At 30.7% G+C, this 16,816-nt stretch overlaps 1 protein-coding gene across 1 annotated transcript; it reads left to right on the top strand.

Annotated features, from left to right (window-relative positions):
• The first annotated feature begins 577 nt into the window (after positions 1-577).
• On the top strand, positions 578-8,174 carry LOC107452183 (uncharacterized). The gene is made up of 4 exons (XM_043045057.3): positions 578-679; positions 2,351-2,625; positions 5,858-6,024; positions 7,891-8,174. The coding sequence occupies exons 1-4, from the start codon at positions 664-666 to the stop codon at positions 8,006-8,008; spliced, it is 576 nt and encodes a 191-aa protein (XP_042900991.2). The 5' UTR covers positions 578-663; the 3' UTR covers positions 8,009-8,174.
• The last annotated feature ends 8,642 nt before the right edge of the window (positions 8,175-16,816 follow it).

The raw sequence follows: 16,816 nt of genomic DNA, 5'->3' as shown, positions 1-16,816 counted from the left end.
TCTTTTCATTTATTACTTTTTGTTTGGTCAGACATTCTATATTTCTAATTTCAAATATTTTGTAGTACTATTATTTTTTTTCTCAAATCCAACTAATCGCTCATTTTCTTATGATTAACATATTAACAAACTGTTCTTACATAAAATTATAACAATCATATATTTCAGAAATTAAATGACTTGAGAGATAAACACGGTGGTTGGTGAGCAGAGCGAGCAGGGTATGGAGCCACAAAGTGCTATAAAATTCCCCTTGCATACACATATTTAAACATCAGAGTTTGTCGACAGAACAATTAAGTCCTTAAATCTATCATTAACTTTTAAAACGTATAAAGACTAAAACAAAAATAATAAAAAGTACATAGTGACAAAATGAGTAGAAGTGCTAGTAGTCCAGGGTTAAAACAAGAATTTAGGTTTAATAGATGGGAGACGTCAACCTGCACTTAAAATCAGTAACAGTGAACACCCTAAGCAGTAGCAGTGCTTATGTATTTTTATTAATTTCTTAGACTACTTTAATGGTTGGTTAATTTCAGCATATTTAGTTTTAGTTTAGTCCAGCTTATTACCGCGAGAAACAGATGAGAAAATTGTTTTGTTTCATTTCAATTTCAAATTTTTCAATTAAATTCAATATTTTCAGCTTCTATTCTTTAGATGGCGAATAGAAGAAGTAAGTTTGTGACATTAATTTTAATAAATTGGTTGATATTATCTTACTGTTTAGCACTTTTGTAGTATTAGCATAGATTCATTCGTATTCCATAGTTATACTTTAAGTTAATTAAAGGATAGTGTGAATTTAGGTTTACGTAAACAACCGACACCATTTTTAGTCCTCGAACTTTATTAAATCAGGAAAAGCAGTTTTGTCACTTGGAGAAATTTCGCATAATCAATAGATACATTCTAAACTTAAAAATGAAATTATTGTATACGTTCTTAAATGCCATACATAAATTTTTTTAGTCAAGTTTATGCTTCACCAGAAATTTTCCCTCCAGTAAAACATGCATTTTAGAAATACTAAGCTTTCCCCATTATTTTAAATTTTTAACTTCTCAAAATTCTTTACACTTATTTACACAGTGTGTCCCACACAAATAAAGCTACATTTCTGTGCCTAAGCACATGAATGTCTAAGCACATATTTACATAGAACGACTAGTTCCAACTGAAGAGAAAAATTGAATAAGTAAAAATTCAGGGAAAAAAATCTCTCACTCGCCTAATTACAGAACTAAACTAAACTCTATAATCTATACCAATATATAAAAACTAAACTAAAATCTATACCAATATATAACAATGTATAATAATACAAATGATTTAAAACGGAAAAATATTTTCATATACTGTTAAATATTGATATTCTTCGACAATTCCTCGTGGTATTAAGGCTCATCACGTATCTGTTTGTGACATAATTAAAAGACCAATATTCGTGTTTAGAGACAACTAGGAATAGCAATCGCACGCTCGGTCCTTAGAACCGATAGACCTTAACTTAGAAACTTAGACCTTTCATTTAATAATCCTTATTATTCAAAAGCATTTCTTTTAATTATTTAAAAGCTATTGAGTGCAAAATTTTGTAATTAGAAATTTTATTTTATTTTAGAGCAACATTTATAATTTTTTAATATTTCACAAGTATAACAAAAAAGTTTCTTTTTTGTGTTTTCTCCACAAATTATTAAAAAAAAGTTTCATATTAATCTACGACAATGACATTTAATTATGATATTAGATATTATTGGTAAAGTGATAAGAAGTACCTAATATACTATTATGGATGCTTTATTGTATTATTATAGGTACTCTGGTATTGGGTTTCTTACAGTCCCCGAAATGAATATGCACTAAAATTAATATAATCAATGGTAATACCGTTAAAATCCTTTGACAAATAAAGTAGAAATGGCAAAAAATTACGAAAAAAATTAATCTTTAATCATAATCTTTAATTGTAATAAACAATGACATTATCCCTCCCACCTTTAAAAAACAGAGTACAAGCAACTGCATAAAAAAATAGCAAAAAATTAGCATTACAGTAAAATCTCTTCCTTATTGATATGAACTTAAAGTAATTCTAAACAATAGTACTGCTGTCATTTAAATTCTGGCGAAGTTCGGTTGTTTACAGAATTTGGAGATCATTTTGGCATGTAATCCATTGCTGATTTTCGAATAGTGCCCAACTAATGAAAAAGTATATTGACAGATCAAAAATAAATATTCTCTACCTTCAAATACAATCTCGAATTAGTTTCAACAAATTCTTTTTAATACTGGTATGAAAAGAAGTATAAATTATGATATTTAATGTTTTAAATTTCAGTTTCCACACCGCCCTCAAAATGGATAAAGGATGGCTTTTATCAAAATAAAGACGCTTTCAACATCATAGCCATGATTACACTCTTTTTCTCCCCCGCCAAAAATTTTGTCTTGAAAGAAAGCATCGGACGCCTAATATATCCATCATTCAACCTTTTTTTCCTTGCTGTATCCAGGTGTATTTTAGCATTCATAATTTCCCAAGTTATTATTAGTCGATTTCCACCAACTCGCTCTCAACTTTCCATAAAACAAAGTACAACTCTTTTCGCACAGGTAAGTTTGGCGATTTCAAAAAGTAAAAAATGTTAATTGGTGTTTGTTTGTTGTTGATTACGTGCACAATTCAGTTCATACTCTTTCCTCCTCTCAAGCTATGAACTGATGTGAAATATTCTCAGTGGTAGACGGATCATGGATTAGAGTCCCCTTGTAGTCAGACTAACTGTGGGAGGTTCTCGTGGTCTTCCTGTCCATGTAACGCAAATACGGGTTAGTTCCATCTAAAAGTCCTCTACGAAGGCAAATTTCTCCCTGTACTTGATCCAGGAGTTCCCTTGTCTTCTGGATTTAGCTCGAAATTACAAGGCTACGGAGTTGAACATTAGTAGTCGTAAACCCAAAAATTGGGTCTGCTGTTCAACGATGGTTGTAAAAAAGAAAAAAAAAGACAAAGAAATGAAATTAGAAGACTTAAAGGAATGTTGTGACACGTAACAGTATTTCTCAAGGGACTATATTTGCATCAATATATCCCTTTGTATTGTTTCCAGGTACTTTACATGATTCCAGAATTTCAAATTGGAGGAATTATGATACACAGTACAAACATGACAATTTCAGTTCGACTCAAAATTATAATTAATGATCGATAATAGTTACGCTGAACAATTTGGAAAATGTGGCTTATCATTAAACTTCTCTGAACCTTCAATTCATTTGAAACTTTTTATTCACGATATTAAACGTTTATCATTGATTAAATTAACTATTTTGAGTAAAAGTGTGTTCGAAACAGTAATTTAACTTGAATTAATTCCTTAATTGGATTTTTTGGCTACGCCTTCCGTTACGTCTTTCCGCAGTCTTCCCCAATATTGTTTCTCGATAATTTGGTCACGAAATGTAAATCTAAACACAAATCAATGAAATTTGTCATGTCTGCTTGAGAATAAAACCATCTTCTGAACGCAAAATGCTATGAACAACAATAATTTAACTATGTTACTGAATTTAAGCATGGCATTGACCAAACATAGAATGGTTAGTAAAAAAAAAGTTTTAAATAAGACCAGTTTTGAAATGTATGAAATTGCCTGCCAATTTTGAAACAAATCAACCTGAACTCTGGCCGGATTTGTATATTGGTCATTTAATCTGGCAAGTTTACTTTTAAGAAACTAGATTTGGCTAAATTATTCAGAAGAAAATTCAATAAACTTTTTTGTTCTCTTATTATTTCCTGTTTTTTATACAAAACCTCATTTGTTTTTGGGTTCTTCAGCTAAAGTAGATGGTAAATACATACGTACAAGAGGGGTAGATATACAGAAAAGCAAAGCATACGAGAGATTTTGTATTTGAAATTAAAATTCATTGTTTATTTAAAAAATAAACAAAAAACTTCTGATATTAAAGTAAAGAATGTTGATGCCTTTTTGTGATGTGATGAGATTGAGAGTTTTAATTAACTAAAATTAGGCATAAACAAACACGTGTCTTCGTGGTGTTAGTGTAGACATATGGTTGCGAGGATAATGTGGACAAGCTCCATTCTACTTTCAATGAAGAAATATGAATTAATTACGAATGTAACACATTTGATGTTATTTATTTTTTAAATTAGAAAAATTTTGTAGAATACTTTAACTCTACAAATGTTTTCAATATCAAGTAAAAAGTTTAGCATAAAGTCTTTATATTAGTCCACTTTTTAAACAGGATATAATTTAACAGATAAATTAGGAAGAGTACTTTGTGGCTAGCTGGTTGCAAACGGTAAAGTTATCAAAAAATGCAGACTTCTGTAAGCATTTTTTAAAAATGTTTTATTTATATTTTTAAAAACATAGAAATTAAGCAAAAACTAAATTAAAAAAAGTTAATTTATTTTTATTTATGTTAATTTTCTTGTTATACATTAAATTAAAACAGCTCACCAGCGTATTGTGCAATTTTCTGTTTTTGAATTGCACCAGCGAGGGAAATATCGCTAAGTCCGTGTCTTGTCCACTGGGACCATTTCATCATCAAGTTGAAACTGGATATTAAAAAGGAATCAAATCAAAATTGATTCTATGTTAATTAATTCAGTAGAAATCAGCTATCTAAAACGTATCTAACGAAACCTAAACGAAAAGAATTGATCATTGAAGATTTGAAGATAAAAAAGAGTTTTACCTTCAAAAGAATCCAAGACCTTAGCAACAAAGCAAACTTACTCACAAACTCAGATTCTAAATGTGATTAAGACAAAAAAAAAGTGTTATGCATTATGTTGATAGAGTGGTCGTTGTTTATAAATGTTTATAAAACTATGATCACTTCTGTTCGAAATAGATGTACCGTGGGCAAAATAGAAAACGGACCACCTTGAATAACTTTTGATCTAATGATCAGATGTTCACGTTCTAAGACTCATTCTTGATGATTCGAAGGGGTGATCTCAAATAGGCTAATTAAATGATAATTTTAGTTACGAAAGCAGGCACGAAAACGTACTTTTTCGGACTAAACCAAGTCTTTGATCGACCAATTCGTATTTCTGCTCCCCTAAAATGGTCCGGAGATCAGCCCGAAATCGGGACCTTTTAATGCTAATTTTACTTTTTGTGTATTTTTTGCCATATCTCGAGAAGATTTTAAGCAAATTGAAAAATTTTTTGCATACAATTATAAAATTTATTTATCCAAAGATTTTAAATTTATTTATCCACGTAAAAAATAAATTTTAATCTTATAAGTGCATGCAAAATTTGTCTTCGCTTTTTAAAGTTCGCGACATATGGCAAAGTATGTAAAAAGTAAAATTAACATTAAGGGTCTCAAACTTTGGACTGCTCTACTGACCAAACTATTGCGACCATATTTTCCGGACTACCCCCTATATTTTGGGGGTCAGAAATTCAAATCAGTCAAAAAAAAAAAAGGTATGATCAGAGAAAGTACGTTTTTGTGCCTGATTTCGTAATTTAAAATATCGCCTGCACTAATTAATTAGCCTATTTGAGGTAGCCCCACAAACCATTAAGATTGAGTCCCATAACGTGAATCCGAGCTTTAGATCAAAAGTTATTTAGAGTGGTCTGTCTTTTATTTTGCACACTGTTTATAGTTCCTATCGTGAGTACTTTTTTTTCAAGAAAAAAAAAGGATTTTTCTCAAATATTATGAGAAAAATTAGTTACCGATAAATGAAAAATTAATAAGTTATCAAACTTGTCCTCACTAGCTGCATAGCTTGTCCAGCTATTAATGAATTTTAATATGTTTTATATTTTTTTTTCAGAGTGTTGCAACCATTTGCGTGCTGTCTGTGCCTTTATATCTTCTTAAGTGTATTCTGGTACTATCTGTGTTTGGATGTCCATTTTATATTGTTCTAAACCTATTTTTTAACATATATAACGCTTATGCATGCAGCGATGCCGAGACAAATGAATTACTAGATCCCAAGTAGGTTCTTTTAAAATATGTTTCAAATTGTTTTGAGTGGATTTTTCTGTTTTGTGCGTCACAACATCTACATTATTACAAAAGGAATGTTGTTTAAAATTACAAATAAAACTGCGAGCAAAATTTTTAAAAAAATATTTACGCTGTTAAGAGTTTCTAGTAGTACTAATATTTTAGTAAGTAGAACTGGGTACTTGCACTACAAGAAGAACTTTCAAACCCACACATGTAGCCTATGACGTCAGAATCACATGTAACCTATGACGTGAACCTATGTATGACGCCACGACATTTACATTATTAAAAAAAAGGAACGTTGTTTAAAATTACGAATGAAACTGTATGCATAATTTTAAAAAAAATATTTACGCTGTTAAGAGTTTCTAGTAGTACTAATATTTTAGTAAGTAGAACTGGGTACTTGCACTACAAGAAGAACTTTCAAACCCACACATGTAACCTATGACGTCAGAATCACATGTAACCTATGACGTGAACCTATGACGTCACGACAGTTACATTATTAAAGAAAGGAACGTTTGCTTAAAATTACAAATAAAACTGTATGCAAAATTTAAAAAAAATATCTACGCACTTAAGAGTTTCTGGTAGTACTAATATTTTAGTAAGTAGAATTGGGTTCTTGCACTTCAAGAACTTTCATACCCACACATGTGACCTATGACGTCAGCGCCAGCTAATCCTTATAAGCAAAATGACGTATTAAAGTTGAACTACATAAGTTAGAATGTTAATTAACGATAAGTTAATTAAATACAGAGCCATATTGCACATCGAATGAGTTGAAATATAATTCTTTCTCGACCATTTCTTTTATTTAACTCAGATTTATAATTTGTTTCTGTATTTTATTGTTATTTTTGTGTATCTGGCAACTTCGATGCTTGTTTTTGCATTAAGTCTTTGTGTAAATATACAGTGAAAGAATTGAAATCCTTGAGAAAGAATTTTTGTGTAAGAATATTGAATGTGTTACTTAAGATAATTGATTCTTAACAGGCTTGGCTTACTTGAAATAGAATTTAAAGAACAGTTGCTAAAGTAAACAAATGCCACGTTTCAGCAACCAATCAGGATCGAGATACCCACACTACGTCACTTGCAGGTGTCCCAATGTTGTTGTTAATTTACGTCGCACTAGAGCTGCACAATGGGCTATTGGCGACGGTCTGGGTAACATCCCGGAGGATGATCCGAAGACATGCCATCACAATTTTGATCTTCTGCGGAGTGGATGGCACCCCCGCTTCAGTAGCCCGACGACCTGCGCGCGAAGTCGAGCACTTTACGGTAGCACAGTTTAACGAGGACCAATACCGCACACCCTCGGTCCCTACGCAGACTGATCCAAGTGGTCACCCACCCGCACACTGACCGCAGCCAGTGATGCTTGACTTCGGTGATCTGCTGGGAACCGTGTCTTAGCGATCAGTACACTGCGGGACGGTGTCCCAATGGACTAAAAAATTGTCATCATGTTATTTTCTCAAGTTTTTTTCACGATGAATGGATTCTGTTTAAAATGCATCAATCAAATTATCAATTTCTAAATGTATATTGCATTTAAATTTTTATTTCGATGAGAACGTTACAGTAAAAGAAAATAACGTTGGTGCAGTGTTGGACAATATTTTGTATTATATTGAAAAGTTTGCTTTAAACACAAAATCGTTTGTTTGTAGCAAAAAGAGAAATATGGAGTATTTCTACTCTTCTCTTAAGATAAAAACCAATTAAACTTTTTTTTTTGTTTTCGGACGGTATTGTAAGGACATTTTGTTGAGAGCTCCAAAAACTCCAAGTCAGGAAACTGACCAGATATAATAACTTTACATTTATTTTCAGTTACGTGTTTCCTGAACCTTCGCCAAGGAGTCAACGTGTTCCTTCCCTTGGACTCTTAGATCCTGGCCGCCGCAAAACACGATCTTCAACAAAACTTGCAACCCCAAATCGAAGATAAGCTGGCAATTACACAATATCCTTGTTAAATAGGAATGGATAAAAATGTTTTGTTAGAAAATAAAGCTGAAAATGTGAAAGATTAGAAAACTCTTTTCTTTTTTTTCTCTTTTGAATTTCGATCATGTTTTATTTTTTCAATGAATAAATGTTTTTAATCAGTTTTCAAACCAGTGTCATCTTATTTAATTTTAAACTGTTAAAAATACTAACTTCCATCGCACAATAATAGTAAAGTAAATAAAAAATCTAAGTAGACTGAAAAGATATTTTGTCAGTTATTTGAGCATTCTAGATAGTGGAATGGTGGAAAGATTTTGTTGTTACTAACACGAAATCGAGTAACTAAAATTCTAGTAAAAATGTTTTTTTTGTGGGTATATTTTAGATATTCTATAACAGGGGTTTCCAACTTACATGAGGCCGGGGGCAGCAATTAAAAACACCAGTCTTAAAAGCAACTTTATCAAAATTTTACATATGACTCTTTTATGCTTGAAGGAACATTAAGTATTACTGTCAGACTTTTATCAAGTTGTACAAAACAAAAGTATTAAATTACAAATTAAATTAAGAAGTAGAATTTTACCTGAGAATTTTTTTTTTTGCACAGTTGGTATGTTGTACGAAAATTGTCCGCAAAAAATGACAACTAATATATTTTAGTTCGCGGGCTGGGTGTGGGCCGCGGGCCGCCAGTTGGTAACCACTGTTCCATAACAACAAAATAAATGTTGTAATATCATGAAATTATTTTTATATAAAAGTTTTGAATGAAAAATATAAATCAATCCTCTTTGCTCAATAAAATTATTAAAAATAGTTCAAATTTAAATTTAATAAAAACATTCATAACACCATCCAGTACTTTAGTTGCAATGCATTCCTGTCTTAATAACACGGACCCGATTACAAAACTTTGTATTTTTATAAATGTCTATATTAATTTATGCTACATGCATATGTGGGTTTCTGTGCTCAATATAATGTTATTCAATATTACCTCTCAAATTCAAGAAAATGAAACTTTAAAAGAGAGAAAGCACAGAGTATAAAAAGGCAGCACAAAAATGTATCTGTTATGGTACGGAATTAAATTACACTGCCTCGTCCCTTCAAGGTATTTGACGAGCGATTTTCCTAAAACTGTTTGACATAAATAGTTGGTTAATGAAAAAAAAAAGTAAAATATATCCAATTCGTATTCTTAGTTTAAAATGGTTTGTTAAATGCTGTTTTTTAGTTGCAAGTGCGAGAAACGGATATTTACTTTCTCTCTAATTGACACTAAAATAGTCTTATCTTGACAATATTGAATTTAGATATTTTATTGAATTTTATGAAAGTTATTGTTAAAAAGTCAAACACTCAAGGAATTTAACGTATATGTGTTGCCGAAACTGAAATGGATTTCTTAAGTTACATGTCTAGTACAGTTTTGGGGCTGCATTAAGAATTGTTGAACGGTAAAGCTGCAATAGAAGTGAAACAAATTTTACCTGTTTATTAAGTAAGTTATATATTGAAACTAGCTTACGTAGCATGGCTATAGCTATAGCTAGCTTACTTACCAATAACATGATAAGCTATACACAAGCATCTTATGCATATATGCTACCAAAGCACGGAGAGGTAGACACCTTAACGAGATTATATGTGCTTTTTTATGCTTGAGAGTTTTGAAGAAATCTTAAGCAGAAATAATAGCATAGCATACAATGTACCAGTAAGAAGTGCTAACTTGCTGCAGTTAACTCGAATCGCGGACGATAAACTGAAAAAACTTATTCGACTATTGAGTTGCAGCTTCAACTTCTTTACGATTGCTAATGAAGCCACGCTATATTAGATTGTCTCCTTTGTTATCGGCAGCTACTAGAATAAATATGTTAGTCGCTTCAAAAGTATTAAAAAATTAGTATTTTTTTTAAACAAAAAGAATTTTTGTAATACATACTTGCATAAAACATTAAATAAGTATCGTAGATCAAGTTTTTCATGCAGCTTCAGAAGTTATAAAAGCGTAACGCTTTAGAGAGGATGGTGTTATAAAAATATTCAGTATACCCAATAATTCTGACTTATTAATCAAAATATTTATTACTAATTTAATGCTCATGTCTCTGATTAAATTAGTAAGTATTATGAATAGTATTTGTTATGACAATAATTGCTTTGAGCATAGTGGTTAACTTTTATGTTAAAACGTGTTATCTAATTATAAAAAATAAATATTGTTATTAGTTCAGAATATGTTTATAAAATAAAGTAATAATGTAATGCATAATGTAATAAAATAATGTTTTTCTGTTACGGTCAATTTTGAAAATAATTGTATGTAAACAAATTTGCTTTAATAAAGTAATTAAAAATTGATAATCACTACTTTTAGCTCGCTTAAAACCAGTACATATTTGAATGTTTAAAGTTTAATTCAAACTATACCACAATAAAATTTAGCGTTTAAAATTGTAAAATAATGAGTAAAGCATCTATACTTAATTTTTGAATATCGACTGATAAGCATGTTTTCGATAGATCATTATTTGTATTTTTTAGTAAATGTTTATAGAGGATTCTGTGCAGTTAATTGATGAGTTAAAAAATTACTTGTTGAATTATTTCCTAAAATTACATACCCCATATTATGGCTCAAACTAAACTTGAACTAAAACAGGGGTTAATTTAATACCGTATTAAAACTGCAACTGTTACTGTTCAAGATACCATTAATACAGGGAACCGATTTTTTGAGAGTGGTTACTTTATGACATGAATTACTCTGCCTGGTGTTTTATTAATTGCATTTATTTAGTAACTATTAGGAACTATTTATGCTGGGAAATAGTTGGATCTAATCGAATTTGATCTTTTCCTAGCTCTTTGACGATAGCAAAGTCGGGCAAATAGAAAGTTATTTGTGGCATGCAAGTCAACTCCTTTACATTATTATATTTCCCTCTTTATATAGCAGACATCTTTTCCTTTTGCCACATCATTGGTTCGTATATTGACTTTTCTCTTCATCTTTTTCTTTTTTTCTTCGGCTGCGTATCAGAAGTGTGCCTTTGATAAGGAGTATTTTTCTGACGATGGTTATGTTGAAATTATTTGTATGTATATGTTACCGGTAAAGTATGAAATCTGGCATTATATAGAATGCCTAAAACTAGTCGGCAAAGTATGAAATGATTTATATTTCACACATTGCCTAGGCATTATATATAATGCCGGATGCTATTTAGGCAAAGTATGAAATAAACGTCCTGAAGAGGTTATTATGTAAATGATGTGCATGTTACTGCGAATGACCGAAATCGGTGGTTGTTGACTTTCACCGGTGAATGTTGACAATCATATAGTGGCTTTGGTGAATGTCCGAAATATTTATTACATCAGATTTGATATTAATTTATTCGTGGATATAATTACATTTATTCGATATTTTAATACTTACTGACGATAGATTAGAAGAAACATCAAATCAACAACAGGCAAATGTATACCGCACAGTGGCCCTTGATGGTCCGTTTTTATGAAAAACCATTGCCCGGTACACATTTGCCCGGTATACGCTACACTGATGTTTTAAGGTTAAGGGCCACTGCCCGGTATATATTTGCCCAATACTCCTAACAATGATATTTCTTCTAATCTATCGTCAGTAAGTATTAAAATATCGAATAAATGTAATTATATCCACGAATAAATTAATATCAAATCTGATGTAATAAATATTTCGGACATTCACCAAACCGACTATGTGATTGTCAACATTCACCAGTGAAAGTCAACAACCACCGATTTCGGTCATTCACAGTAACATGCACATCATTTACATAATAACTTCATCAGGACGTTTATCTCATACTTTGCCTAAATAGCATCCGGCATTATATATAATGCCTAGGAAAAGTATGCAATATTTCTCATATTTCATACTTTGACTAAAAACGTCAGGCATTATATATAATGCCGGCATTTCATACTTTGCCAGTCACATATACACTGTTATTTTTTGTAAAACTTCAAAATGTCTCTGTTAAATTGCGTAAGTTCTTCTCGAAACTTAAGTTTCCTGCTATCAGAGTCATGGAAATACCGTTTTTCCCCCAAGCATTTCTCAAAATGAAATTTCATTCAAATCAATATTTTTTCATGGATAAATAGTTCCCGTGTCAATCTTTTTCATAGGTAAATAGCTACGGATATTTTGTGGTGGGTAGAGGGATCATCTGCTACTGCGTCGACTGGGGTTCAATTTTCCGAGCTAAAAAATCGGTGTTTGATTTACTATTTCTTTGACAGTCTCATAGTGGTTCCCATTCTACTATAAATTATAATGCAATGTGCGAAATGGTTTCAGTCTAAGAACCGGAACTTAATGTCTAAGATCCGGCCAGTAACTATCAGAGATTCATTTCCGACAATATAGAATCTCATGAAAATATTTTTCTGTATTTTTAAAAAAACAAAACTTCCGTTTATAGTTGTTTCTAATTTTACACGAAACTCGTGGATTCTAGTATATTCGTACTTTAAACAAAACAATATACAAATGAAAATACCCAATCACAGTGAAAGATATGCAGGGCGATTTCATATGCCAATATTTTTAAAGTGTACAAGTTATTTAGAATATCAAATAAAGCTAGCGACTCAAGCCTCTGCTTGCTGTGTTCGCCATCTCTCGGACTTATTTCCACAGTTTTTTCCCGATCGCTTCGCACTTACAATGTAAACTTAATAATTTTAGTCTAGACTAGTTTTTTGAAAAATGATGCTGTTTGTTTTAAACTGAAATTCTAAAAATATGCAACGTATGCATCATATAAAACCTCTGATTTATAAACATTTATTTCAATTTATATAGATTACGATTTCTATTATTTGAATTTCAGTGTTTCTTGGAAATTACATTGTAAGCAAATAATGTATAAAATTTCATTTATATACTTCAGAGTTTGGGGATGCAACAATTTTATACTATATTTTAACTAACATATATAAATAAAAATATAGCTTTAAATTTTTATGTCACAAACGTAAATTGAAAAGCATATTTAATACAAATATGGAACGGTTTATTTATATCAACTCTTTGCTTTTAATCTATTTTATTTTATATCTATTGTTGGACAGCCGACCCAGTTTTTGAGTTTACGACTGGTAATGTTCAACTCCGTAACCTTGTAATTTTGAACCAATCCAGAAGACGAGGAAACTCCTGAATCAGTATCGCCAGAGATGGGATTTGTTATGAGAACATGGAAGGCTTTGTGACTCGACAGATTTAACGTGCATCAGTCACCATAGCTTTTAATCTATAATATTAGTTCAACTTATAGCTCAGTTTGTTTTAGCTTTTCGTAGCCCATGCTAGAATTATCTAAATAGAGATGCCCAAGTCAGTGGCTGAACTATATCACCTGAGTGGAATAAATCAATCAAATTTCATAATTTTGTGGTTGTTGTAATGGCAATTAGCTGTTTGAAATATTCCTATTGGATGATTCGTATTCTCATTGCGATAGAAACGTATTCCTATTGGACGATTTGTTATATCATTCCAATGGAAACGCATTCCTATTGGAAGATTAGCATCCTCATTCCAATAGAAACATATTCTTATTGGTCCACCTGTAAGTGATTGGTCATTGATGGATTACCAGAGGACTGGTAAGTGAAGGGTCGTCAGCTTAGACATCTTTTTGGAAATCAGTTACGCTTAAATTTGAAAGTAGATACTTTATTTATGTCACACTAGAACTACAGAATGGGCCATTGGCGACGGTCTAGGAAACATCCCTGAGAATGATCCGAAGACAAAAATAAATCTAAATAATTACTTCGTAGCTAAAATTTTATTTCTATAAAAATACAAAATTATTCTAAATAAATACTTAGCGAATAACTATTAAACTCTACTTAAATTATTACTTAAAATAATCTGACAAAATAAATATTTAAATTATAAATAATTTTTTAACACTATTAAACTATTACTAAAGGCAACTGAATAAAATGAAAAAAAAATATGGTGCTGTCAGTATAAGGAAATACCCGAGTTTATGGTGCCGTTTAAGAGGGATATAAATATAAATTACGCATAAATAATAGTCTAGCATTTAAAATTTTCAAACTTAATTTCTAATTAAATTAAGAGGTTCATAAAATTTTCTGATAGCACCAATCGTCAAACTAGGAACCACTGGAACTGAAATGAATTCAATCTTTCAAGAAGGCAGATAAGAGTTCCTGAATATCTTCTCTATTTGAACAGGAAGGAAAGAAAGAAATTGAAGAGAATAGTACAACATTTCCTTAATACTACATTTATTGGAGTACTCGTGTCCTATTTCTGTTTGGAGTAACAGCTAATGGAGAGCAAACAGTGAAAATCAGCTGTTATTTATTTTTACCGTTAGACTAAAGTAATGGAGTTTATTTTATTTGTTGGTTGACCGAAAATGGCTGGTTCTTTTTCGAAAAATTTATTTAAGGTAATTATTATTCAAAATTTGTGGTTTTACTAGAAAATAAATTTAACTCTTAAAAGTCGGGATTGAATAAGTTTTTGAGATAATCAGTACAAATGTAAAGGTAATGAGTAAGCAAATATTAGAAGTAAAAATAAACGTATAAGTAAATGAAATATGTGAGTTAACGGCTATAAGTGAAATTATACAATCGAATAAAATTAATTAGTAAATGAATAATATTATCGAAAATTAGAAGTGAAAAAAACGTAAGACATAAGTATACAAATATTCTAAGTTAAAATTTTAAGTAAATAAATTATATTTGTAAGAGAAATTATGAACAAATAATATCAAAGAGAAATTATGAGCAAATGAAATATTTGAATAAGCAAAAAGTATAAGGGGGAAAGTTACGAGTGATTAAAACGTACTGGAAAAGTGTAAACAAAAAAAGTAGGAGTTTGGAAAAAGTATAAATTACAGAAAAGCATAATTTACCCCTTCATAATAATTTTAAATACCGTCATTCGGGGCTACTTTGTGCAGGATTTCGCAGTTTTTGAACTTTGACTTGTAAAAAAACTATGTTAATTCAAACTTTAGTAAAATTTATCGATATTATATTCATAACTGGACTCAGACGAGTGAATTTGATCAATATTGGCATTATTTGTATGTAATATCTACGAATAATAAGTCAAAACATACCTTGCACAAAGTAGCCCCCAAATGGGGCTACTTTGTGCAGCGATAGGAATTTAATTTAATAATCATGTTTTTAGCAAAATATTGATATAAAATTGTTAAAAAAGTTAATTGTTGACATTTTTGAAGACAAAAACATCAAGATATGTAATGATATTAGTTTGAAAATAATTTTCAGCGTTAAAAAAACATTTTTTTTGAAGAATTTTTTCTTAAAAAGAATGCTTATTTCAAAACATTTGAGTTTAAATAAAAGGAAACCATATACATATTTTTAACATTGAAATGGATGATATTTCAAAAATAATAATTATTACATATTCATAAACATTTATAATATTGATAAATTTGAACATAACATGCTTGAATGAACACGACAGAACTTGCTCTTCAGTTTCTGTCAAAATCATCTGATGTCCTATAAAATATATTTTTATGTGTTAAATCGTTTGATTAATTCATTAGAAGGAAAATAATAGTTTACCAGCACGTTTCACGTGCTTCTTGTGAATTTTATTAGAGATAGTATTTCTGTGGATTTTGTACTTCCGAGAAGCTTCTGCAATCAACGTACCACCAGCAACTGCTTGCAAACATTGTTGCAGCTTTTCTGAAGTGTAATCAAGGTAATTTCTCGTTCGAGGTATTTTTTTATAACGTCTGACAATTTTTCTATCGGAAAAAAACGAATGAAACTTTGCACAAAGTAGCCCCACAGTGCATTTTTTTTCATTTTCCGTTTATTTGTTATTAATTTAAAAATATTTTTAACGCTAACATGATATAATTGTTTATTAATGTATAAATAAAAAATTTTGCACTTACGACAATTGTTTTATCAACGTCTTTGCATTTCACAGCTAAAGTTTCCACGCACACTTTTCGACATCCGACGTCCTCGGAAAATTGTTGACATTGGATGAACGAAACACTCTCTGAGATTGTTTTAAAATTCGAAATTTTTTTTGTAGTAATAGAAGAGACTTCTATCTTCAAATTCCACACATTTTTAACGTGAAATAAACATAATAGTGAATAGCAGCACTTGAAAAATACCAAATTCGAATTTGCACAAAGTAGCCCCCGCTGCACAAAGTAGCCCCGAATGACGGTATCTATAATAGGGTACTTGCATCTCGAAAAGAAGTGAAGTAATTTTGACTAACTATGTGATTAAATCATATTTAATTGGATATCTGTAAGTGACATCACACGTATATGTTGAACCTGATTGGCTTCTGAATCGACAACTGCCACTATTTACTAAAGATGACCTCACTTGCAGGCATCCAATTGGCGATTTTAGGGAAAAATAAACACGCAAAAAAGGGTTAAACTCCGAATGCAGTATAGATATTGTTTCACGCGTATTATATTATTATTTTAATATTTTTATTGCTCTATTCTTCAGACCAGCGGTTTCCAAACGGTGTTCCGCGGAATTCTAGGGTTCCCTGGATAGCAAAAGGGGTTCCGTGGCTATTTTTAAGCAGTTTTTTGTAACTGTTTGGCATCTGTTATTGTATTTGAATTTTTACCAATAATCTATCATTTACTTATTATTTATAATTTTATGCTTACAACATTATTATTAAGGAAAATGTAAATGCGAAAGAAATAAA

The sequence above is a fragment of the Parasteatoda tepidariorum genome, chromosome 9 (genome assembly GCF_982258835.1).
Source record: "Parasteatoda tepidariorum strain Cologne lab strain chromosome 9, Ptep-v5.0, whole genome shotgun sequence".
NCBI lineage: Eukaryota > Metazoa > Arthropoda > Arachnida > Araneae > Theridiidae > Parasteatoda > Parasteatoda tepidariorum.
The sequence above is the reverse complement of the archived record's forward strand: the minus strand, read 5'-3'. Positions and strand labels throughout refer to the sequence as shown.